We start from the raw sequence: 22,884 nt of genomic DNA on the forward strand, positions 1-22,884 counted from the left end.
TTAATCGTGATCCTGCACCCTTAGGAGGAGATAGATATCCAGAATTATATGACAAATACCCGCCGACCGGTTCGTCATATCCTGGTAAGAACCTGTTTTATCTCGATGACGATTATGACATACGTACTCGTGGATTAGAAATATTTTTTAACTAGCTATTCTCATTTCAATACTTTTTGTGATAATCTAATGTAGGCTACGGACGCGGAGGCTACTACGGTTCGGAATTCTCCGGCGGTGAACGGTTTCCTGACAGAGGAGTTCGTCCGGCGCCAGACAGGTAAACTGGGATAATTTTGAGGAAAGGATAGAAAGTTAATTTCAATCAAGGAGAGTACTGGAACATATAATTTTTTTTTAGATATCCAGTTGAACCTAGACCTACTTTTGGCATAAGAAGACCGATTGACAGGCCCGGAGGATATCGCGGAAGCTATCCCTCATCAGGTCTGGATAGACCAATAGGTATGTCATAATTTATTATACATTTTAACAATTTAAGTTTTATATTAAATTCAATTGGTATTTTAGGTGGAGGTGGATACGGAGGATACGAAACTGATGGACCGATAGGCCCTGTAGGAGGACCAATCGGTGGGCCGATTGGAACACCTATAGGTAATCCATTAGGTGGTCCTATTGGAGGCCCGGTTGGGGGGCCCATCGGAGGAGGCGTCGCGGGACCTCTCGGAGGCCCAATTGGCAGACCGCCAGTGGGCAGTCGACCATGGCAAGGGTCTCGTTGCGAGGAGGATAGTTTCAGACAAGTTGGCCGGCAACGTATGCAGAGGCGTTTCGTGCGACGATTCACCACGGCGCACTCTCTGGCCCATTGTCAGCGAGAGTGTATAGAGGCTAGAGATTTTATTTGTCGCTCATTTAATTACAGGTAAATTATTTACTGATTTGTTCGACACCATTTTAAGAGATGATAGTTTATAAGCATTCTTAAACATCTTTTTTATGTAACATCAGGGAAGGTGCTTATGGAGAGTCTCGTGACAACTGTGAACTTAGCGACCGCGACACGCGGGAACTTGATGCTGCTAATCCTGCGCACTTTGATAATACTGCCAATGAGTATGATTTTTACGAGCGAGCTCTTGGCCGCATGGCTGACGATTGTCTCGATGGTAAGTATCGTAAGTTATAGATTCAACAAGTAAACTAATATTCCAACAACCGATGTACTTATACTGCATTCAGGGCATATTTCTGCAAATGCAGTACTAATATAATTTAAAAAGATGTGTTTCTTGTAACTTGCTATTTACAGTGTCACAAGTGTGTAACGAAGATGGCATGGAATTTACGCTACGTCTTCCCGAAGGATTTTTCGGTCGTATGTACACGTATGGGTTCTACGATCGTTGTTTCTTCCGCGGCAATGGAGGCGTCTCGAATGTTCTACGAATAAGCGGCGCGCACGGCTACCCTGAATGCGGTACACAGCGAGTGAGTTCTGTTCATACATTCTAAAACTAGACTGACAACCTAACCTACTTTCGCAGGACGTTGGTATGTTTCATATATGTTTAGATCTCATATGGACAACGCAAGATCTAAATGTATTTTTTTACAGTCTGGTATTTTTAACAAAACGGATGACTTTGTCTTTTATAATTGTTTTGTAAGGAGAAAGTATAGGATTTCATTTAATTTTTTTCATAAAGTCATCTATTAATCAAAACCGACTTCTTATTTATATTTTAGAAAGAACTGTACCAGGATCATACGACAAGTAAATCTGTAATTGTAAATCTTACTAATATTATAAATGCGAAAGTTTAGATGCGAAAGATAAACGGCTCAACGGATCTGGATGAAATTTTGCATAGTCGTAGAGGATAGTCTGGAAGAACACACAGGCTCCTGTGTTATGTTTTTTTAATACCATGCGGACGGAGTCGCCAGTAATAAAACTATTTTTTTTAATGTCCTCGCAGTATGGTGACACGATGACGAATATAGTGGTAGTTCAGTTTAGTGACAACGTGCAGACCTCTCGAGACAAGAGGTTCAATCTTACTTGCTTGTTCCGTGGCCCCGCAGAAGCAGTGGTTACCTCGAATTACATTGGAGCTGGGTGAGATTATAATACAATAAGTCGTTGCATTTATTTGAAAATCGAAGTTCTATTTAAACTGTTATTTGTTCTTTTATTGGTAGATCCTGGTAGAAATTAGCATAAAGTTATGATATTTTAAAGTGCAAATTTTTTAAACACATGTGATGTAAAAACAATAAAATGTTCCACTATACAATAATTTTTCGTTTAGTTTCCACTCTCGTAGTAAGTGTTTTTTTTATTTTTTCTATGGAGAATGAAAGTTTGACATGTTTTGTATACTTCGGTAGTGGAAACCGACGGTTATTTTTATAAAGAAATACAGATCAACGTAATGGTTTATTATAGTTAACTTCAGTTTTTCAAATAGAAACAAGTTGTTAATTTAAAAGCGATAATAACTGATAACCAAGCGTGATGTTTTACTTAGTATAATTAGAATGGATTTATTTAGATTTTCAATGTTGTTGTGGGAAATTCAGGGCAATTTATAATAGAATATGTTTGTATATGAATGGTTTGTCGTTTGTATGTTTTGAATTTGGTAATTTTTTTTGTTTGAGTTTTTGTGTGAGTTTGTGTGCATTGTTGCTTATTATGTTTTTATTCATTACTTATTATACAATTTACATTATCAGTAGGTTAATAATTATACTTGTATTGGTTTTATTTGCTGTTTTGTGTTATTTCACTAACAGCTACTAACGAAAGACTCTGAATGAACTCTTAAAATCAAAATGAATGTCCGATAAATTAAAAAAAAAATTAAAAACATCACTGACCAATTTCTATGATGTGTTCATTCAGAGTCAACGTGCATAACCAAAGTTTTACTTCAAACCTAACCGTAGTCTTGGTTACAATTTCGTCGACAGATCTGGCAGTCCCATCCCTATCGAATACCTTCCCGAGGAGAGTTCGTTGAACTCGAAAGTTCGTTTGATGATTCTGTACCAAGGCCGTCCAACAACTACCATTGCTGTGGGAGACCCGTTGACGTTTAGACTTGAAGCCCAAGATGGATATAACTACGCTACGGACATATTTGCTACAAATGTAATTGCAAGAGATCCTTACTCTGGCCGCTCTGTGCAACTTATAGATAGAGTTGGGTATGTAGTAAAAATAATTCGACGTTTTAATTTATGAGAATATGTTTTTGGTAATCATATTAATATTATAAATGCGAAAGTTTAGATTCATGGATAGAGGGACGGATGGATGGATGTTTGTTAGAGTTTGTAGCCTAAACGGCTGAACGGTTCTCGATGAAATTTGGCACAGATGTAGAGGATAGTCTGGAACAGCACATAAGCTACTCGCGTTTGTTTTTTTTTCCGCGCGGACAGAGGCGTGGACGATAGCTAGTTGTTTGTAAAATAGTAGAGTTCATTCGATAAAACTGTGAATTCGAAAATCTTTGGTAAACCAACTGAACAAAATAGCTGAATGAGTTATTCTATCTTCGTGTAAATATAAACGTAATAGAAATAAACACGATTTTGCGTCTAACAGAAAAATTATAAGATCTATTAACTGCTAAGTTATTGAAAGGTTTCATCGATTATTTCAGATGTCCAGTAGATCCTGATGTTTTCCCGGAATTGGATAAAGGTCGCAATGGCGATTCGTTGGAAGCAAGATTTAACGCTTTTAAGATACCAGAATCAAACTTTTTAGTATTCGAAGCAACTGTGCGAACATGCAGAGATGGTTGTCAACCAGTTAGTATTTCATTAATTTACCCCTCTTTATATTACCGCAATAAAAGTTTCAATAAAACGTGACCTTTTGGCATAGAAAAAACACTGGCGCTTGATCAGTATGTTTTTTTTTAATAATAACTATCCGATAGTAGATTTACGTCAAAGACAAACACATAAATAATATTCTACAGCTTATCAAATTGCAGTCAGCATTTACTTGATCCCCTGAGATTATCTCGCTAACACTAACCAACATAAATAGAACATTAATGCTACTGTATAGTCATGTTTATGTTCTTTACTGATTATGTGACGAATTTGTTTTTATAGGCTTACTGTCCAAGTCACACTGGGCGTTCAGAGCCCTCTTTCGGTCGCAAACGCCGTGAAGCTAATATTACATTAGAAACGGAAAGCAACAGTACAGTAGCAAAGAACGGCTCTGAAAGTAACAAAGAAAAAAGCGATGAAGCAGGAACCGTTTACAAAATCTCTTATGAGGAGACCAAAGTCGATAAGTATCTTAAGGATGAAGTGGAAACACCAAGTCATGTCAGAAAGATGATTGAAGTAAGTCTCGGCTATATTGAAAAAGCTTTCATAATTTTTATTCAGTAGCCTAATAACTTGCTCCTGTTGACCTGATGTTGTTATTGAGCATTGTGCTGGTAGAGTTTTTATTGTTTTTTTTTTTTATATTTAATAGGTATTTGACAATCGCAATGAGTTACTGGAAGAGAACGGAGCATCAGACTCGTCCCCAGTGGTGGCAGCAGCCGGCGTTTGTGTCTCTCCCTACCACTACCGGTCCCTTTTGGTAGCACTTTGCGTCCTACTCTCGTTATTACTGGCAATGTTAACTGCGGCGTTGTACATCTACAGGTATATTTTTGTTGGACATATTTTTGTTCTATTAACTATGATATGTTTCAAAATGTTATTACTGATGCTTGGAGCTACTATTATTTCATGTCAAAGGATCTCTTGCGTTAATTTTGGTAATTCTTTCAGACGTTATTGGAGAGTCCTGCGCAAGAACATTCAAGCATCGAGTCCAGTGCCAGATCTCAGACCAGCCGCCCCCGGACCACGGACCAATCGTCCCTCTTTGTTCTCCGCATCACATCTGCATAAGCCTTTCTCGTTGAGGTATTATTAGTTTTACTGTACTGACACTAAATATTTCATACTATAAATTCAACGTTTTGCTCATAAAGTAACTCTTAATTATAGACATAATAAAAGTAATCACAATGTACTTGTTATAAGAGAAAACAATAAATATCATTTTTTTTCTCCAGTGGTCTCGGTCGTACTTTTGCGGAGGTCGGTGAAGAAGCTGGTTCTTCGGGGAGGTTAGCAAATGCCTTCGACGACGGAAGCGAACCAATCTACACAGATCCCTCGCTATTTGAACGCTCGCGGTCGCTACGCTCTCTGCACTCACTGGACATGAAACCCGAAAGACGTGATCGTCACTCGTAACTTCTTTCTTCTAAATTCAAAATGGCGTCGTCCAATGTCTCGGATGACGGTTATAATACAAATCTACACATTTTCAAACTTACTGCCATAACATGCTCAGTTTCATATCAGTTCACAGTTTTTTTATACTTTACAGATTTTATTACTTTACTATTAAAACTATTGTAAGTCAGTACTAATATTAAACGAGAATATTTACAGTAATCATGTTTTATTTATGCCTTAAATTAAATACTCTTTATTATTCAATAGCGCCTGTGGATTTTGAATACGAGACTTTTAAGCATAAAAAGTATGTAAGTTATAAAGGTTCAATAATACAGCTGCGTTTTAATTTTGCTAAAGAGAAATATGTAATGATTTTTTTTTTAATTCGATATGAGGCTAAAAAATGATATTCAGCCAGAAATAATAACAACTTACACATTATCAATTTTTATTTTCCTCTGAAGCTTGCAAAATATTTTTCTTAACAATATAAAAATTTTATAAACACAGGTTCGAAATGAAAATTACACCAAAGAATACTAAAACATAATTTTTTATTCATCAGTAAAATTTCAATTGTAGAACATAGGCCTTCAGAAAGATTGCTATAAAAATATCTTTTCTTGTCCAGAATCCAGTGAGTTCCTTAAATGTTTCTTCACAATTATAAAGTCGAAATTCTCTATACTTAAAAAGAAATAACAGTTTCACATATTATGATAAGGCGCAGGTGTAGGCACACTCATCAAGGGAGAGTCCAAATATTCAATTTCACTAGTACTTGGGGCTGGTTCTGCTTGAGTGTTTAATTTTTGTTGCAAAGCCTCATGCAACTTATGCACTGACTCATTATGTTGTGTACCAGGCTGTAATGCCTTCATAAGTGTATGTATCCTTGTTTCTGGGAGTTTTGGATATATGTACCATAATAATTTCAGTATATGTCTAGTTACATTGTCCTTAGTAAGTCCGGCAAAGAAGAATTCATCAAACAGTACTGTACTAAAGTCTTCACCTTGGAACTCATCAGGTAGTTGTATTAACAGTGCTACAAGGGCATGTAAAAATGGGTCTTCATATGCACGGCCATCTTTACAACTACCTAGAATACTGAGGATACGTAGGAGGGCACCACGATCACGTAATTTTGCCGCATGCAGTGTGTAATACATAGCTAGCACCCCACATACAGTACTCTCTCTCATGTAAGCCTCACAAGCATCTGGAGGAGGTCCGGAATGTTCTATTGTAGTAATTGCAGATTCTCTTTCATCTGGTGGTAATTTGTTGTGCAGAGCTCGCACTTGGTCATCCACCATAAGTGACATTAGTGCCGGTAAGTATTTAGTTACAACTTGACTATCCAATTTGGGTTCCTTGAACTCTTGTGAATCTATCATTACCCAAGCACTTAAGCCTAATGCTAGCATCCTTAATAAAAGAATAAGTATTGTATTATCTCTAGGAAGACCTTCAGTATTAATTAAATGCTGAAGTATTTTAATAGCTGAAGTTGCTAAGAAGTTGATAGCATATGGATCACATAAGGTCATAGATAAATCACCCAGAACCTGCTCCTGTCCTCTTTTAATACTGTCTAAAAATCCTTGCAGTTCACGAGATCTCTTAATATCTACATTTCTTTCTCTAATACAAGCATCCAAACACCAGGTGAACTTGTGACAAGGGTCAACAGATATTATATCTTGTATTTCTAAATCATGAAGTGCCATTAGTAGCTCAGCTCTCAAGGTGCAGTAATGAACATTTCTTGTTCGTAAAAACAATGTACGAAGGAACTGTAGCACCATGTCATAGAGTTTGACACTGGTGCCTATCATATGAGCAAGTTTCTGAACCACAGTACCTTGTCTCCTTACTTTTGGTGAAGGTGAAAAGAATAAGTTAGTCAGATTTTCATGGTCAAATAATACATTCTCTTTTTCTCTTATATATTGGCTGAGGAGCGGTGAAACTTCATCTCCAAAAAGTGATTGATTATCTTGCCAAATTTGTCGCTTAACCTCTGTGTCTGTATCATTGTATAATTCACGATCTCTTACTAAAACTCTAAGATATTTATCATCAATATGTGGAGTGTTTTTTAATATACTCATTATTACAGGTCTTAAGGCTTTAATTCTTACGATTGCGAAGCTCTTTGCTAGTAAATCTTTTAGTTTCTTATCATTCTCTTTACCTTCTTTTGAACCTAGCTCGTTTATGTGCACAATGAGTTTATCTCTCAATTCCTCCAAAACTGATGTATGAAAATCAAGCCGGCGAACACCATGTAAGTCAAGCAAAGGCAGCATTGGCCTTAAAGAGGGTAAAAGAATACCATTTTCTAGTTGAAACTCTTCAATAGCTTTTAATGGATCAGTACAGCTAGTCAAAGCGTCACGGAGGAAGGTTTGGCCAGGGACGCCTACCTCTTCCAGCCCTGTCCCACCAGGTTTACTGGTAGATGCCATGATTTGAATTCTTCACTGAAAAAGTTGAAATTACACCTCAACAAACTATAAACATTTCTTCCCGGATAAAATATATTTGACAATGTCATTTACTTTTCAATTTCAGCTTCCGATTCCGAATCAAAGACAAAGATGAACCAAAACCAAAGAAAGTGTATAAATATTCAAAGATAATCATAGAGTATTTTCTTATTCTGTGAAGTCCTCGACATTGACTTGAGAAATGTTCTGTGATGACAGCCAGTTGACAATGACAATTGACATTGATATTACTGTGAAACACTAAACATTGAACTGTGGAACTAAATTTACTCTAACTACATTTTTAAGCTAGTTTTTAAGTAAAATGTCTTTCTGGTCCTACCAGATAAAAAGTGACTAATTCAACCACAGTTACAAAACTTTGGTAACATTTCAATTAGGTTATAGGTATAGTTTATCATCAAAAGATTTTACATTACGATGACGGACAAACAGAAAACGTAAGATTGTCTTATTTTGATAATTCAGCTTGGTATTTTCTTATGTTATATTTATTCCGTTACATATAACTTAATATTATTTTCCAGCCTCGTTTGCGGTGATGTCAATGGAAATTTCAATACATTGTTTTCCCGCGTTGAGTCAATTGTAAAAAAATCTGGCCCTTTTGATATTCTGCTTTGCGTGGGGAATTTTTTCGGCGATGACAACTCTCAACTTGATGCATATAAGATGGGTACTAGGAAAGGTATGTCGATTTTTTGTAGAATTATTGTCTAAAATATAAAAAAACCTTGAAAGTAAGCTTTAAGGTTAGTTGCCTATTGCACTGCATGCTATGCTGGTGAAGACACCCCCTTCAGTTGCTATTAGTGCTACTGCTGCTCCTATCAGCTTTACATGTTCACCTACCTTATTATTATTACACATTAAATTTGATTCTAAAATGAAATTTAAAAAATATGTTTCCAGTTCCTGTAACCACATATGTTTTTGGACCCAGCGATGAGACCCATGTTAAGTATTATTGTGAAGAAGGAAGTGAAATTGTGCCTAATGTTGTCTATATGGGTATGTTTGCATCATTCTTTGTAAATGAAGATTTGTTGCTTTTTAACTATTATTTAGTACTCAAGTACAGTCGGGGCAATTGCTAGTATTCCACCTCAAAAGCTACTGTTGTTTGAACATTTTCAAACAAGACATGGGACAATATAATGCAGATTATTAATGTATCTACATAAAAAGTTGGTTACTGATACACATCTCATGTCTTTTTTATTTACCCTTTGTTTACACTACTTACTACTATCTCCTTAGTTACTTGTTTGAAAAGGCGGAGTTTGTCTTGTTGTGATGAAAAAGGCAATGTTTCCTGAAGTGAAGCATTGCAGATTTTCTTAACTGTACAATTTTAATAACTTATTATATTATAATATGCACTTCTAAATTGGTTATTTATCATATTATTGTCAGTTTTACAAATTAAGTTAATATTTATGGTCCTTCAAGCAGGATGTTTTATATTTTAGGTAAACGGGGTATATTTACAACCAGTTCTGATGTAAAGATTGCCTATTTGACTGGTCTATCACGGAGAGAACTGGGCAAGGATATTCCAATGTGCTCATTTGAGCCGAGCGATTGTAGTGCAGTTAGAGACTCCTGTTTCCGAGGACAGAGTGAGTATAGAGGTGTGGATGTACTTATTACAACTCTATGGCCTGCCGGAATTGAAAAGGATGATTGTCAAAAGGTAAACTATACTATTATAAAGAAACATTTGGATTTATGGATTTTTGTATGTATTTAAAATAACTCAAAAACTATTGGGTTGATTTGAATAATTCCCGCAAAATTAAAAAGCTCTGTTATCACTGAGTAATGTAGGCTATATTTTTACAATTCTTTTAATTCAGAAATAAACAGCTAGTAAAACGTATATCTATAGTGCATTTGAAGTAGGAATGCATGTTAGATTTGTTAAAAACAATTATTTACAACAGTGGTAGAGCCCACTTTAACATCTTCGCACTAATGGGCCGGCTCGCCTGTTGTAATACCACGACCACACAGAAGACAGGCGTGAATTGGAAGCAATTCCGCATTTCGACTGATGAGTATGGTGCATGAGGCCTAATTTTTACCATTTACCATTTCACCCTTTTCTTAGAGGAAAAGATGGGAAGGAAATATGGATTTGACAGTGGAGGAGACGCGTAGGAAGGGGAAATGTCCTCTTTATGTGCGTCTCTTCCTCCGTCAATTAAGGGTAGGTAACGCATCTGAAATTGCGGATGTTTATGGGCAGCAGTCACTTTCCATTTTGGTGGATTCAGGCTTGCTCAGGGTGCTTGCTTGTTTGCCACCATATTATAAAAAAGGATTGGTGTTTTTAATTTTCATTTATATATTCCACAGCACGGTTTGTGTTATTTCTATGTTTCAGATGGATGTAGCAAAAGATTGTTTGTCAGATTTAATTGCTTGGTTAGCAATGCATATTAAGCCAAGATATCACTTTGTACCTTCTACAGATAAATATTATGAAAGGCAACCATACAGGTAAGAGTAGTTGATTTACATGTCTGTATTAAATTTTGCCTAAAAGAGTAATAGGTTTGAACATAGTACTTATATGTATAGGCCTATTTTGTTAACACACATTGTATTGCTTTAAAAATAAATTAAAAACACCACATACACATTTTTTTAAAATGTATTGTACATGTTACAGAAACCAAAGCATACATCAAGATTATCGTGAGTGTGCGACAAGATTTCTAGGTTTAGCCCCCGTAGGTAACAAGGCCAAGGAGAAATGGATATATGCATGCTCTTTGCAAGCTATCAGTAGAATGCGAATGACAGATCTCCTGCAAGCCACCACCGATGAGACTGTGTGTCCGTACGACGTCGAACTAATGAAGCAACATCAGCCTGGTAAAGTTGTTAAGGTAAAAATGATCAGTGAAGTTTGAATCCAACCTCTTTGGCGAGTTTTAATATCAAATATACTGGCCACTAACAATGTTTCACATTTTATATGTTGAAAAATATGTATTTTGCATTATTTGTTCCCACTGACCTTTATAAATGGACAGGCTATATGGTAGTATTTTGTGACTATTTGATTTTCGCTATCATAGCGGTAATGGTTGCGGAAGAGTTTTCGAACTAAAAATAGTGATAGACTTAACTATTACTAGCTGTTACCCGCGACTTCACTCGCGTGAAGTTATAAAATAATAAAAAAAATATAACCTATGTAACTCCCTGATAATGTAGCTTTTTATTGGTCAAAAGGATTTTTGAATACGGCCCAGTAGTTTTTGAGTTATTTCAATGCATAAAAATATACAAATCTTATATTATTAGTATAGATAAAAAGGCGCGTTTCAAACGAAAATAAGCAAAAGGTGTTATTTCCAAAGAGTCGCTTATCTTAGTGATTTTTATTTCCAGTTTTCTGGCAATGGCCAATACTTTTACAATTTAGATGCAGCAGACGATGACCAAGGTAAAAGAAAAAGGAAAGGTGGCGATACTGAACGGAAGCGAAGGGAATTTGATCCAGGTATGTTTAAGTCGGATAAAGTTTTCATTGCAAAAACAAATTCTCATTTTTGTCATTCATATTAAAATCCGAAGTAACCAATTATGTATATCTGTACCTACTTATATAATAAAGTGTAAAAACACTATTTCTTGGCGTAGGATGACAGCAATCGCAGCATATTTTTGAACAATTCTTTCTTTAATAAAAAGCCACTTACAAGATATACTTACGACACGCTTTAGGATACAATTTTTACGCTATTAATCTTAGGAGTTAAATAAATTAGAAAAAAAAACATGTGATAAAGGGACCATAAACAACAAGCTGCCAACATTACGGAAGCAAGTTTATTATGGTAACGGTAATTTTGACATTTGCAAACAATAAAATAATTTATAATTTCATGAGGATGAAGCCGTATAGCAACAGCAAGTAATAAATGTTGTAAAAAATATTTATCTATATATAGTTGTCATATGCCATGTTTAAATGTGTTTACATACCTTTAATTAATTTAATTACCTTTTGTTTTTGGAGAGTCTTGTAGGTAATTTTGATGTGTAATATATTATCAGACAGTTGTTGGTTCTGCCTCTCCTCCCCTACCGTGGAGAAGCACCTGGTGATATGCGTGGGCGCGCAGTGCTACCTCGCCCTGCCCAAGGGCCCGCTAACTCCGTACCACGTACTCATATTACCCATAGCTCACCACCAGTCTCTCAGTAAGGTAAACTTTGTCTATATAATATTAATCATATTAATATAAATGAGAAAGTTTAGATGGATGGATGTTTTTTAGATTTTCTAGCTTAAACAGGTGAACGTATTTCGATGAAATTTGGTATAGATTACTCACTTTTGTATTTTTAATCCCACGCGAACGGAGTCGCGAGCGAAAGCTAATATTATATATGCGAAAGTTTAAATGGATGTTTGTAAGAGTTTGTAGCCTAAACGGTTGAATGGATTTCAAAGAAATTTGGTATAGATGTAGAGGATAGCCTGGAAGAACACTTAGACTACTCACTTTTGTTTTAATCCCACGCGGACGGAATCGTGAGCGAAAACTAGTCTTTAAATATAATAAAATCGGTGTGTCTATAAGTAATATCAAAAGAGGACCAGATTTCGCAAAGATGTATTTGCGTTCTGATAACGAACATCGCATTTAATTTTTTTTTGTCTGTTTGTCTGTTCGCAAGCCGCGTTTTTTCGGGTAAGCTCCGAAACGGCTGGGCCGATTTGGAAGGGACAGTATGGATGAAAAATTGCTGTATAAATGGTTGCATTCTATTGAATACCACTATATTTATAAAAAATAATTGTATTTGTGAATGAAAATTTACAAACATAATTTGAAGTTGAAATTGAAATAACAATTGAATCAAAATATTGAACGAATGAATGAACAATTGAATGAATTAATTCATATTAAAGTCAGTTCTATATTAGGCACCCGACGAAGTTGTGAACGAGATAAAGAAATTCAAACAGGCATTGAAAGAGTTCTATCGTTCAATGGACAAGTTGGTCGTGTTCTTTGAGAGGAACTATAAAACATCGCACATGCAAATACAATGCGTGCCCGTGCCTACCGCCTGCGAGTCACAGATATTGGAAGTTTTTCAGGTATTTTCCCATTGTTTTAACATATTTTAATATTATTTGGTTTTTCAACAGATATCAAAACAACCTTCAATATTCAGTAGTATCTATCTTTCTAATATAATAAAGCGTAAACGAACACTACTTTGTGACGTAAGATGTCAGCAATCATAGCATATTTTTTTTAAATTCTCCTTTTAATAAAAAGTCTTACGCCAAAAACACGCTTTTGGCTATAAGTTTTCACGCTATTTAACTTAGGTGGTAGGTAAATTAGAAAAAATGTCACGCAGGTAAGGGACCAAAACTACAAGCCAATAGCTGCAAAGAACCAAGGTCATGGTAACGATTGTCAGCCAATGGCAAAGGCTTTTTGAATTTTTTACATTTGAAATTTTTATTTATTTATTTGTTTACATAGAAAGTTTTATAAATATAAACAACTAGCTGTTTTTGAAACCACGTGAAATTAAACAAGTAAAAAAATATAGCCTATGTTACTCTGCGATAACGTAGGTAATTTTTTTTTAATTTTACGTGGATGAAGCAGCACTGGAACAGCTAGTTACATTATAATGGCAAGTTACACAAAGTAAAATAAATTCAAAAAGCGGTAATAAAAAAAATAACAAAAAATGCATTTGAAGGTAAATGAAACATGTTCAGAGTCACCAAAATATCTTTATTTGTTATTATTTTGAGAGTTTCTTTGGGGCGTTATGTGATGTAGCGTATTATTACAGTTTTTACATTTATATTGGCGATTGTAGATGTAAATTGGTCAAAACGGGGTCGGCAGTGACTGACTCTATTGGCTCTTTGCGGGTCACCGCGGCCAAAGTCTTGTAGTAACGCCACGCGGAATAGATACCTATTAAGAAAAATTTGAATGTAAGTTAGTTTTACAGTTGGTTTTCACTGCCGAAACATTAGCGGAAACATTTTGTCTCTGAAACGGATTTTTTTTAACACGTAAACTGCCACTGACTTACTCGGCAAATTCACTTTCAGATGCAAAAAATATATGCGTATATATGTTTTTACTATGAAAACCCAATGTAACAATATTACAAAAAAATACTAAATCTAGAAATTGTCTAGAACTGACTGAAAGGGAGAGGTTTTCATGCTATAAAAAAAGAAAATCGTTTAAGTCACTTAACTATGACACAATGGTATTGACATCATAAAAATGATCCTTCTAAATCGAGCGAAATTGTTCCCTACCTTTCCCAAAAGTCGTTATAAGATATCGTGCCCGACATCAACTTCATGAACTGCTCCTCTAGTATCGGGTTGGCTTCTAACCGTTTAACTGCCGTGTGCGGTCCAATCATGCCTGGGATATAGTTTTCTGTGGTCGCGCGCCATGCTTCAAACTCATCACTCGCCACTGGCACTGTGTATGTCGCTTCCACACGCTGCAGTGCTTCTAGTTTTTTCTAAAAAGTATGAATGCAATTTAAAAAAAGTTAGAAACACAGATATTTTTTCATGTTATTGATCGACCTTGAACAGGATGACGTAATGATAAAGTCAAAAATTTTAAAATCAATTTGACATTTAATCAGACAGAAGAGTAACATTCCCAACGTGCCAATCTAAAAAGCCGGGTATAAATACATAGTAGATCACGGTATTAAAATTTAGGGTTTGTGAGAATATACTAAAATAGGGTAGGTTTTAGGGGCACGTTTCAGATATATCTCCCCTGACTTATCCTACTCTCGTAGGGTCGGCGCACCGGGTTTTCGTCCACCATATAACTCTGTCATCCGTCATCTGTCATGACTCGCTTCTTGATCATGTCACCTTTTACGCAATCCATCTCTTTCTGGGTGTACCTCTACCGGTGAATAGACAATTTTAGATATAACAATGGTGATAAAAATGTTAAACTAACCTTGTACGTAGAAAGCTTTGTTGTATCGCCTGATGGCAGTACCACCTCGCTATCATCATCCGGCTCCGAGTTTAAATCTATATTAACGTCCTCAGGAAATATAATTTGTATATCCTTTTTGATTTTATACATATCTAGTAGCAACGCCCTAAAAACACGTACGATCTGCAACTTCAAACAAGTAAAAACTATATTATCTTATTACACCAGATTGCACAAATATTATTTTTATGTACACTAAAATGACTCATTCCAATGTCAAAGGTGCAGTAAATGTTGCCCGCTTTTTTGCGCAGTGTTGTACTTGTACCGGTTTGTTGAATCGTAACATTTATTTTGGTATCACGATTAGATTAAATCTAAGAGATTAAAATTATTTGTAAATGTAAAAAAATAATTGAACATGGTTATGGCACTTTTATTTTGACAATTCATAGTTTAGTTTTACTTATCTGTATAGAATACTTAAATAACGGGATAAAATAATTTCGGGTTCATTTGGGTATCTATTTTTTTTAAGGGTCGGTAAACGGTTAGGACTACTTTGTTTAAAAAAAAACATAAAAAGTGACGATTTAATAAACCGGTATCGTATTATACAAAAGCGGGCAACATTATTCTTAACTTTGACCTTGAAGGTGACTAGTATGAGCTAAAAAGGCACCATATTTGAAAATAATCTAGACAAGTTTAGATAACAGTAGTTACTAGTACTAATTTTCTTCTAAAATATATAAAAACATTTATTTTAATGGAATCTAAAAAGCAATATTTCAAGTTTTTTTTTTTTAATAAATAACACATATTACATACCTAAAGTATATTTAAAATTGTTAGGTACGATTTATTTATTTTTACATTTAGATTTATCTTTGTATTATACGTTACTACGTATTACGTTAGACTATAACAGGGGTGGCAAACATTTTTGTATCAAAGTGCCATTTTTAAAGAAATGTTTAATGCGGTCTTAGACGTGCCGTCGAATAATTTTGAAATACTCTATACGTTTTTCGTAGTGTTTTTATGATCAACGACGTGCACAATAATTATGCTAACGATTCGCCACCTCTGGACTATAACATCATTGTGATATACATATATGTGATGACATATGTAGAACATTTTAAAAATAGACTCCTTAGAGTTTTTCATACGTAAGAAACGCCCTGTATATTACAGGATGAGGCGGGAATAAACAGCATACAGATGGAGGTGTTGCCGCCATACGCGGACATCGCACAGGTGGTGTTGCCCGGCGCGCCATACTTCCACGCTGACCTGCCCTCAGGGGAACAGATATTCGCCAAAACCAAGCAACACTTCCCGTTGCAGTTCGGAAGGTAAAAATGTTCATCGAAACTTTGCAAACATTTTATAAAACAAAACTAACAAATATTAGAATCTCGTCATAGATACTAAAATAATATATAGACAAGGCACTTAACAAATTTTTTCATCAGTAATTTCTCTGAAAGATACTACATCAGTTGTCAAGTTTAGTACCACCTTATGTTCTTGTATTGACATCTATACATATAATACAATTGGAGTGTCTGTTTGTAATATCAAATTAAAAAAATCCATATTTCGGGAAGATCGAAAATCGCAATTAAAATTTTCTTGTCAGTCTGTTTGTCTGTCAGCAAGCCGCGTTTGTTCCGGGTAATCTCCGAAACGGCTGAGCCGATTTCGACCGGACTTTGACTGAAGGGTAGCTGACATAAACGGGCACATTATAGGCTATTTTTTTTAAATTCCGCGCTGTCAAAATGGTGTAACCGGTGGTACAAATTTGCTATGATGAAGTTTGCGGGCGACAGCTGGTGTAATATAACATTTTAAGAAATTGTAATTAGTGAAGGTTTTGTCTGTTTTAGGGATGTACTATCGAGTCCTCCGATACTGGACTGCGAGGACAAGGCGGACTGGCGCCAGTGCTTGCTCTCGCGCTGCGACGAGGACGCGCTCGTCGCCGCGTTCCGCAACAACTTCACACCGTACGACTTCACTGTGAACGACGATACTGATACTGAATAAATACATTTTAAATATATACTTGTTTCTCTCACCTTTCTAATAACTTACTAATATTATTAATGTGAAAGTTTAGTTGGATGGATGTTTGTTAATTTGTAGCCTAAGCTACTGAACGGATGTCGATGAAATTTGGCATAAATGTAGAGATAGTCTGGAAGAACATATAGGCACTTTTTATTTTCACGGAGGCGTGAGCTAGTAATAAAGCGTAAACACACACTTCTTCATGTAGGATGTCTGCAATCAACGTGTTTTTAAATTATTTTTTTTTCAATTAAGTATCCTACACTTCCGATAGCCTGTCTATAGGCTTTACATTTCACGCTTTATAGGGACACAAATTGGAAAATATTGTCATGAACATGGAATATATATATGGAACACCACTGTTACTATAACACTTGCACTTTCACTCCGCGGTCACTTAATCTTCTTCATAGTTCACTTTCCACCGTATGACTCCCCTTATATACCCCGAATTTCGATCTTCTTTTCGTTATTCATTTGTCCTTTTATTCCAGAACTTTCTCGATAGTCCGGATTACATAAATTTCATAATGGAACATTCTCGAAGCCGTTTCGAATATTCGAATCATCTTTTCGTGAACGTCATTTTCGCTGCTCACGGCGATCGAACATTCTGGAAACAGCTCGATTATTCTTCGAATATGTTTTATCACTACTCTACTATGACGTCACAACACTATAATGCTTAAAGATACAAGCTCCCCGAGTATTCCCGTAAAATCGGGTAAAAATTTGTTTCGATTTAGATAGACTACTCATTTATTCTATACTAAACATTCGCATTTATAATATTAGTAAGATGTGATTGTTAATGAATTTGTGTATGATGTAGTTTTGAGTCATGATTAGAAATCTATTTTAAAGTTAACAGCGCTCTTTTGGAAAATTTAATTGTGGAACTTTACAATATATATTTAGAATTAGCAAATTAAGAGCGCCATACATTTTTATGGGATCTTTAGGCCCTGCTCAACCTCTTCAGTGCCCACAAGGAGGGTTATAGCCCACTCTAGAAAAGTCAGATCTAAAATAACAAAACCGTTGCATAGTTAATAGTTAGTCGTAAAAGATTAAAAGATAACTCATATTATATCTTATAGTAGAGCTTATATAGATACTAAATTCTTTTTCTTCTACTTGTAATTTGCACGCATTTTAAATTTTACGATAAGAACTACAAAGCAAAGGTACGTATATAAAACCAGATTTGTGCAGGATCTATTAATATCCTTTGAACGTATAACTTAACTCGACGACCAATCAACGCTTGCGCAGGGTCCAACACATACAAAACAAGAAGTCAACGCTTTGGCGCTGTATAGTTACAAATTTACATTCAGTATAGTTTTAAACTCAGAGACCAAACCTGTCTTTAGACCGAAACTTTTGTTGGCTTCCCAAAAATGTGTGCAAGTTATAAAATTGAAAAAGTGGTATTGAAATTGAAAATGTTTTGTCATCGTAAAACATTTATTTGTGCTATTATTTCTATGTTGGAAAATGATAACCTAATCTGGTCAAAGGAAATGACGTTTGTTTGATGTTTTTTATTCTCAATCTATTTTAATTCGGCAACTTATAAAAGTGGAAATGTGAAAACAAAAGGAAAAATAAATTATTACATTTAAATAGTTAACTTTCACGTACAAACAATACGAACGGCTAAAAAATGTTTGTATATCGATCAAGAAAGTACGAAATGAAGTTGGCGCAGGATAACAATGATAAATCATGTAAAATTGAGCTACAGATCAGCTCACGCTTCGCACAGATGAGGCGAATCAGTTAACCGCATCGGATTAATTTGTACCTGCATAGAAGTAGGATATGCGAGCTGCAAGTCACCGGACAGTACGCAAAACATAATCACCTAGTTATAGTACAGGAAATTGGGCAGCGAGATGCTAATTTGTTGTTGAGCCGCAGCTCAATGGTTGTCTTTGTTAGCTCATCTGTCAAACCGGTTCACTGCTGATTTACTTCCCAAGAGTCACATATGAGCGGCGTATCAGTCTGTCAGTACACGAGAGGAGATACAAGTCTCAACAAGTCTCAAAGAGGTTTTTAGGTAATTATATTAAAATCTAAACAAATAATTATTTTAATTCATGTTAAATGATTACAAATTAAACTTTTACATAATATATAATAAATTAGTGGTAATTCGTAAGTAAAAAGGTATATAAACGTCCATAATATCGTACGACAATTTTTGTTACTTTTCAAACTTAAGTTGTGTACTTAAGAATAAAACCAGCTATATATTCAAATTAATACAGATTTACTTATACATGATTTTAATATGTAACATAAATATATTTAAAGCAACTAGGTAACAAAATGCTATTAAATGGCGGGAAAATCATTATCTTCTTTAGTTATCAATAAACTTCATTAAATGTTTGTGTAATAGATTACGCAATTATTACATAACATCTGAAAGGTTTATTTTACATTTAATTATAAGTTTTAATTGTAAAAACTTCAAAATAAATATCTGCTTGTAGGTTAGTTTGTTGGTTTGCATCGCATTTATAATACACTTATTCTTGCTCGCGACTTCGCCCGATTGAAATTAAAAAATAACAAAAATTGTAGCCTATGTTACTCAAAGATAAATTACCTTTTAAATGGTGAAAGCGTTTTTACAATCGGCCTAGTAGTTTTTGAGTTTTTTAAATACATACAAAAATAGAAAAATGCATCTACTCTACTACTCTTAATAACATTAGGACAGATTACTGATTTTCTTTATTTTTGGCTGGATGTTATAGTTTGGTTTAACGATTCATTTTTTATTTTTTACAAGCTGGAAATCAACAAAAAGCTGGAATTGGGATTAGACCTTTGCCACATTATTACACCTCGTTTGTCCAGCGACTCCTGGGACCTGCAACTAGTCATTATAACATAAAGGTACATACAAATGTCTTATTTTCAAAATGCTGCTAAATGTGTTAAATAAAAGATTTATAACTGAAGACATGTATTGTTGGAATATGAATTGCTATAAGTGTGTAATAAATATTTTTTTCCTGTTTAAAACTGCAAAATCATCAGTACTTGTGGATTTTTTAATTTACCAAACCTGCTGTTGAGCCTTATGTGAGACTGTGTAACTTTTTGAATTTGGCGTCAATCTCTGTCCAGCGCCCAGGGCATAGTTTGTGTGACTCTAACGATACTTGAGAATGGTATATTTATTTGCCAATCAAATAGGAAGGAAATTAAAATTAAATATAAATTTACTGCTTAGTAAACTTAAAGTAAAATAATTAATTCCCCAACGCATGGTCATTGCAGGCAGAGTTGAGGCAGGAAGGGCGGCGAGGGTGTTTCTTAGTTTAGGAACGCGCGCCGACTGCCGCGCGTGCAACGTCGAGCGTCGGTAATGTATTCTATCCACACTTTATTTAATTATAGGGAAATTTAGAAAAATTTGAAGTTATTTAATAAAACCTATAATAATCAGACAATTTTTAATTATTGTAATTGGTAGATATTCATAAAAATATAACTTAACGATGAAATAAATAACATACCCCTATTAAAATTGAACCAAAGACCAGTTACGTAACTTACAAAATTTGCCTAAATGTAAATTATCAATGTACAATAACACGTATGGTAAGCACAACTGGGAATATCTTCTTGGCAACATCGTGCTCGAGCGAATAGTTAAAAGACATTTCCGACATTATAGTTTTTAACCAATATACTTATCCCTTAAGTTTAATAACGTGAAACTATATAGCCTAAAACGTGACGTTATTACAGGGTTTATTACTAAAGAAAGAATTAGTCAATATGCTGTGATTGCTGACATCTTACGCCACAAAGTAGTGCGTGTTTGCGCGTTTTTATATTAACATGGAAGTACAGATTGAACGTTTGTTTCAGAAATCAAGACTTCCTTAGTTACAACTATATTGCGAGGAACGTTTCAAACGTAGTCGGAGACGTATTGGTGACTGAAGATAACATAATTTTATTTTACACTCTCACTGTATATATTTTATTATTTATTAATCACGGCTACGATTCATTAATTTTTCAATAAGTATTAAATATAATTAAACATATTTTAATTGATATTTCTATCTATTTTCATTTTAAATTGAGAATTCAATTATATCCTTACTAGTTAAACAAACCTAAAAAAACACAATGGAGACTTCATCGGTAAGTAGGAACGAAGAAAGTGTTAATAGAGTTGCATCTGACGCCAGCTCCAGTAGCGATGATTCTACGACGTTAGATTGTAAACTGCATCAGATTTTCCTTAAATACTCTGCCAACCTTAACGTCGTACATCTCAACGCTCAAAGCATCCCCGGTCATTACCTCGACTTCCTACGTACGTTTACAGGGGCTCATAGCATTGACGCTATACTAGTTTCAGAAACGTTTTTAAAGCCCGATATGTCATCTGTTCACTACGGTCTACCAGGATTTAAACTTATACGCAATGATAGAGAAGGTAAGTCCAGTGGAGGAGTGGCTATTTATCTTCGCCAAGAAATACCTTTTAACTACGTATCTCGCTCAACCCGGGTTTATTCTAAGTCCGCGGAACATCTCTTCATTGAGATCTTTCCAGGCTGCACAAAAGTATTACTTGGCGTGTATTATTCTCCGTCTTTGAAAATCAAGTACTTTCAATCGTTCGATGGTTTATTGAACCGATTACGCTCCCAATAGGAACACGTTATGATTATGGGTGACTTTAACACGTGCTTGTTAAAAAAAGACAAGCGAGCTCTAGATTTGGTCCGTATTTTAGATTCCAATTCATTGTACATTGTCTCCTCAGAGGATGCGACTCATTTTGCACCCAATACCAAACCTTCTTTACTTGATTTGATGATCGTTTCTAATTTAGATAACGTTGCAAAGTACGGCCAGCTGACTGGTTGTTTCTCTTATCATGACATACTTTTTATGTCATATAAAGTACCATCACCTAAACAGAATCTCTGTAGCAACTTTGTAATGGAGATTATTCCGGCGAATGGTGTAACGCCTACGTCACCTCCCACTCCAGTCTTAGAGCCGTTGTGGCGAATGAGGGATGTTCAAGAAGCTTTCGATAGACAACTCAAAGCTAAAAGAAAACTGAAAAGAAAGAGAACTCCAAGTGTATTAATCGATTACCAGAACTCTAGGAGAGTCGTTAGGAACTTAGAAGTAAAATACAAAAATACACGAGCTAATTTGCTGCACAAATCTCGAAGAACAGTTCGAAAAACAAAATGCTTAATGTGTGAAACATAGTTGTATGTTAGTGTGCACACTAGTGCGCTTCGAATCAAGATATTTCAAGAGAAGTTAATACAACAAAAAAAAACAATTTGAAAAGTTCATACAAAAAAAAAACAAATAGTGTAAATGTAATGTGCGCTCCGTATTGTTAATTGACATTAGACTTTATTGCTTAAAACTGTTTTACAACTTTTCTCTCCGTTTGTTTTCCTAACTTAATTCAACTTTAAACTTAAATTAAATTATTTTGTATGTTTTAATGAAAAAATACCCGTACCAGGCTAAATGGCCTGTGCATACGGGCTTAACTACAAATATCATTTTTTTATCATTGGTCCTGGCTAACTGGCATATAAATATGGTCCTTCGAGCCCATAAAAAGGTATCTTATTGACTTGTGTTCAATGGCGATAGCGTATCGGCTCAACTGGCCTCCCACAAGCGGGTCTCACCAGTTGAATTGAGACATGGCGCACATATCGTTTTGAGAATGCGTTTAACTTAATACCTGGCCTAATGCAAACTAACGCTGCTCCGTTGCAGCTATAAGGTTTTCCGGTAACGTAAACTGCGTGTCGAAGTGTTGGAGGGTAACTTTATTTAAATTTTATTCTAAAGTAGCTGTTCTCGTGCGACTTCATCCGCATGAAATTATGAAAATATTATTTTATTGTTTTTTATACATTTGTCAAATTGTCAATTACAAATGTCAAAATGACATGACATGAAGACCACCTTGCTTCCTTGATGTTGGCAGCAACTTATAGTCTCTTTTTTACATTAGG

General features: G+C 35.1%; 4 protein-coding genes and 1 long non-coding RNA gene across 5 annotated transcripts in view; 3 read left to right on the forward strand and 2 right to left on the reverse strand.

The window, feature by feature from the left end:
* The window catches only part of LOC106102098, a 21,583-nt gene extending 16,154 nt beyond the window's left edge, over positions 1-5,429 (forward strand). The window contains exons 13-25 of the mRNA XM_013281507.1: positions 7-84; positions 196-280; positions 362-465; positions 532-889; positions 976-1,133; positions 1,277-1,455; positions 1,947-2,086; positions 2,944-3,180; positions 3,642-3,792; positions 4,105-4,344; positions 4,481-4,656; positions 4,786-4,923; positions 5,076-5,429. Of these exons, the coding sequence (XP_013136961.1) occupies positions 7-84; positions 196-280; positions 362-465; positions 532-889; positions 976-1,133; positions 1,277-1,455; positions 1,947-2,086; positions 2,944-3,180; positions 3,642-3,792; positions 4,105-4,344; positions 4,481-4,656; positions 4,786-4,923; positions 5,076-5,259 (2,228 nt within the window). The 3' untranslated portion in view covers positions 5,260-5,429. The remainder of the gene's footprint in view (positions 1-6; positions 85-195; positions 281-361; positions 466-531; positions 890-975; positions 1,134-1,276; positions 1,456-1,946; positions 2,087-2,943; positions 3,181-3,641; positions 3,793-4,104; positions 4,345-4,480; positions 4,657-4,785; positions 4,924-5,075) is intronic.
* A 352-nt stretch (positions 5,430-5,781) lies between these two features.
* On the reverse strand, positions 5,782-7,851 carry LOC106102158 (negative elongation factor B). The gene has a single exon (XM_013281569.1). It carries the CDS (start codon positions 7,719-7,721, stop codon positions 5,955-5,957), a length of 1,767 nt encoding a protein of 588 aa, XP_013137023.1. The 5' UTR covers positions 7,722-7,851; the 3' UTR covers positions 5,782-5,954.
* Positions 7,852-7,978: 127 nt separating this feature from the next.
* On the forward strand, positions 7,979-16,824 carry LOC106102494 (CWF19-like protein 1). Its single transcript, XM_013281991.1, has 11 exons — positions 7,979-8,203; positions 8,291-8,451; positions 8,676-8,774; positions 9,236-9,459; positions 10,153-10,268; positions 10,441-10,660; positions 11,169-11,280; positions 11,838-11,989; positions 12,715-12,891; positions 15,953-16,113; positions 16,651-16,824. The coding sequence occupies exons 1-11, from the start codon at positions 8,184-8,186 to the stop codon at positions 16,808-16,810; spliced, it is 1,602 nt and encodes a 533-aa protein (XP_013137445.1). The 5' UTR covers positions 7,979-8,183; the 3' UTR covers positions 16,811-16,824.
* LOC106102495 (BSD domain-containing protein 1-B-like) lies at positions 13,535-15,104 on the reverse strand. Its single transcript, XM_013281992.1, has 3 exons — positions 14,771-15,104; positions 14,095-14,309; positions 13,535-13,738 (listed from the first exon to the last, which is right to left on the reverse strand). Exons 1-3 carry the CDS (start codon positions 14,900-14,902, stop codon positions 13,585-13,587), a joined length of 501 nt encoding a protein of 166 aa, XP_013137446.1. The 5' UTR covers positions 14,903-15,104; the 3' UTR covers positions 13,535-13,584.
* A 1,299-nt stretch (positions 16,825-18,123) lies between the features above and the next one.
* Positions 18,124-20,887, forward strand: LOC106102597. The gene is made up of 4 exons (XR_001225584.1): positions 18,124-18,905; positions 19,647-19,753; positions 20,141-20,225; positions 20,738-20,887. It is a non-coding gene; the product is annotated as an uncharacterized LOC106102597 (long non-coding RNA).
* The last annotated feature ends 1,997 nt before the right edge of the window (positions 20,888-22,884 follow it).

The sequence above is a fragment of the Papilio polytes genome, unplaced genomic scaffold (assembly GCF_000836215.1).
Source record: "Papilio polytes unplaced genomic scaffold, Ppol_1.0 DF823923.1, whole genome shotgun sequence".
In the NCBI taxonomy this organism is placed as follows: Eukaryota; Metazoa; Arthropoda; class Insecta; order Lepidoptera; family Papilionidae; genus Papilio; species Papilio polytes.

Excerpts from the sequence above, each read along its gene's own strand:
- LOC106102494 (XM_013281991.1), top strand. The coding sequence starts at position 8,184 with ATGACGGACAAACAGAAAAC. Across the intron at positions 10,269-10,440 it reads TATGAAAGGCAACCATACAG|AAACCAAAGCATACATCAAG; the intron begins GTAAGAGTAGTT and ends TACATGTTACAG. Across the intron at positions 12,892-15,952 it reads AGATATTGGAAGTTTTTCAG|GATGAGGCGGGAATAAACAG; the intron begins GTATTTTCCCAT and ends TGTATATTACAG.
- LOC106102495 (XM_013281992.1), bottom strand. The coding sequence starts at position 14,902 with ATGTATAAAATCAAAAAGGATATACAAATTATATTTCCTGAGGACGTT. Across the intron at positions 14,310-14,770 it reads CAAAGCTTTCTACGTACAAG|AAAAAACTAGAAGCACTGCA; the intron begins GTTAGTTTAACA and ends CATACTTTTTAG. Across the intron at positions 13,739-14,094 it reads TATAACGACTTTTGGGAAAG|GTATCTATTCCGCGTGGCGT; the intron begins GTAGGGAACAAT and ends TTTTCTTAATAG.
- LOC106102158 (XM_013281569.1), bottom strand. The coding sequence starts at position 7,721 with ATGGCATCTACCAGTAAACCTGGTGGGACAGGGCTGGAAGAGGTAGGC.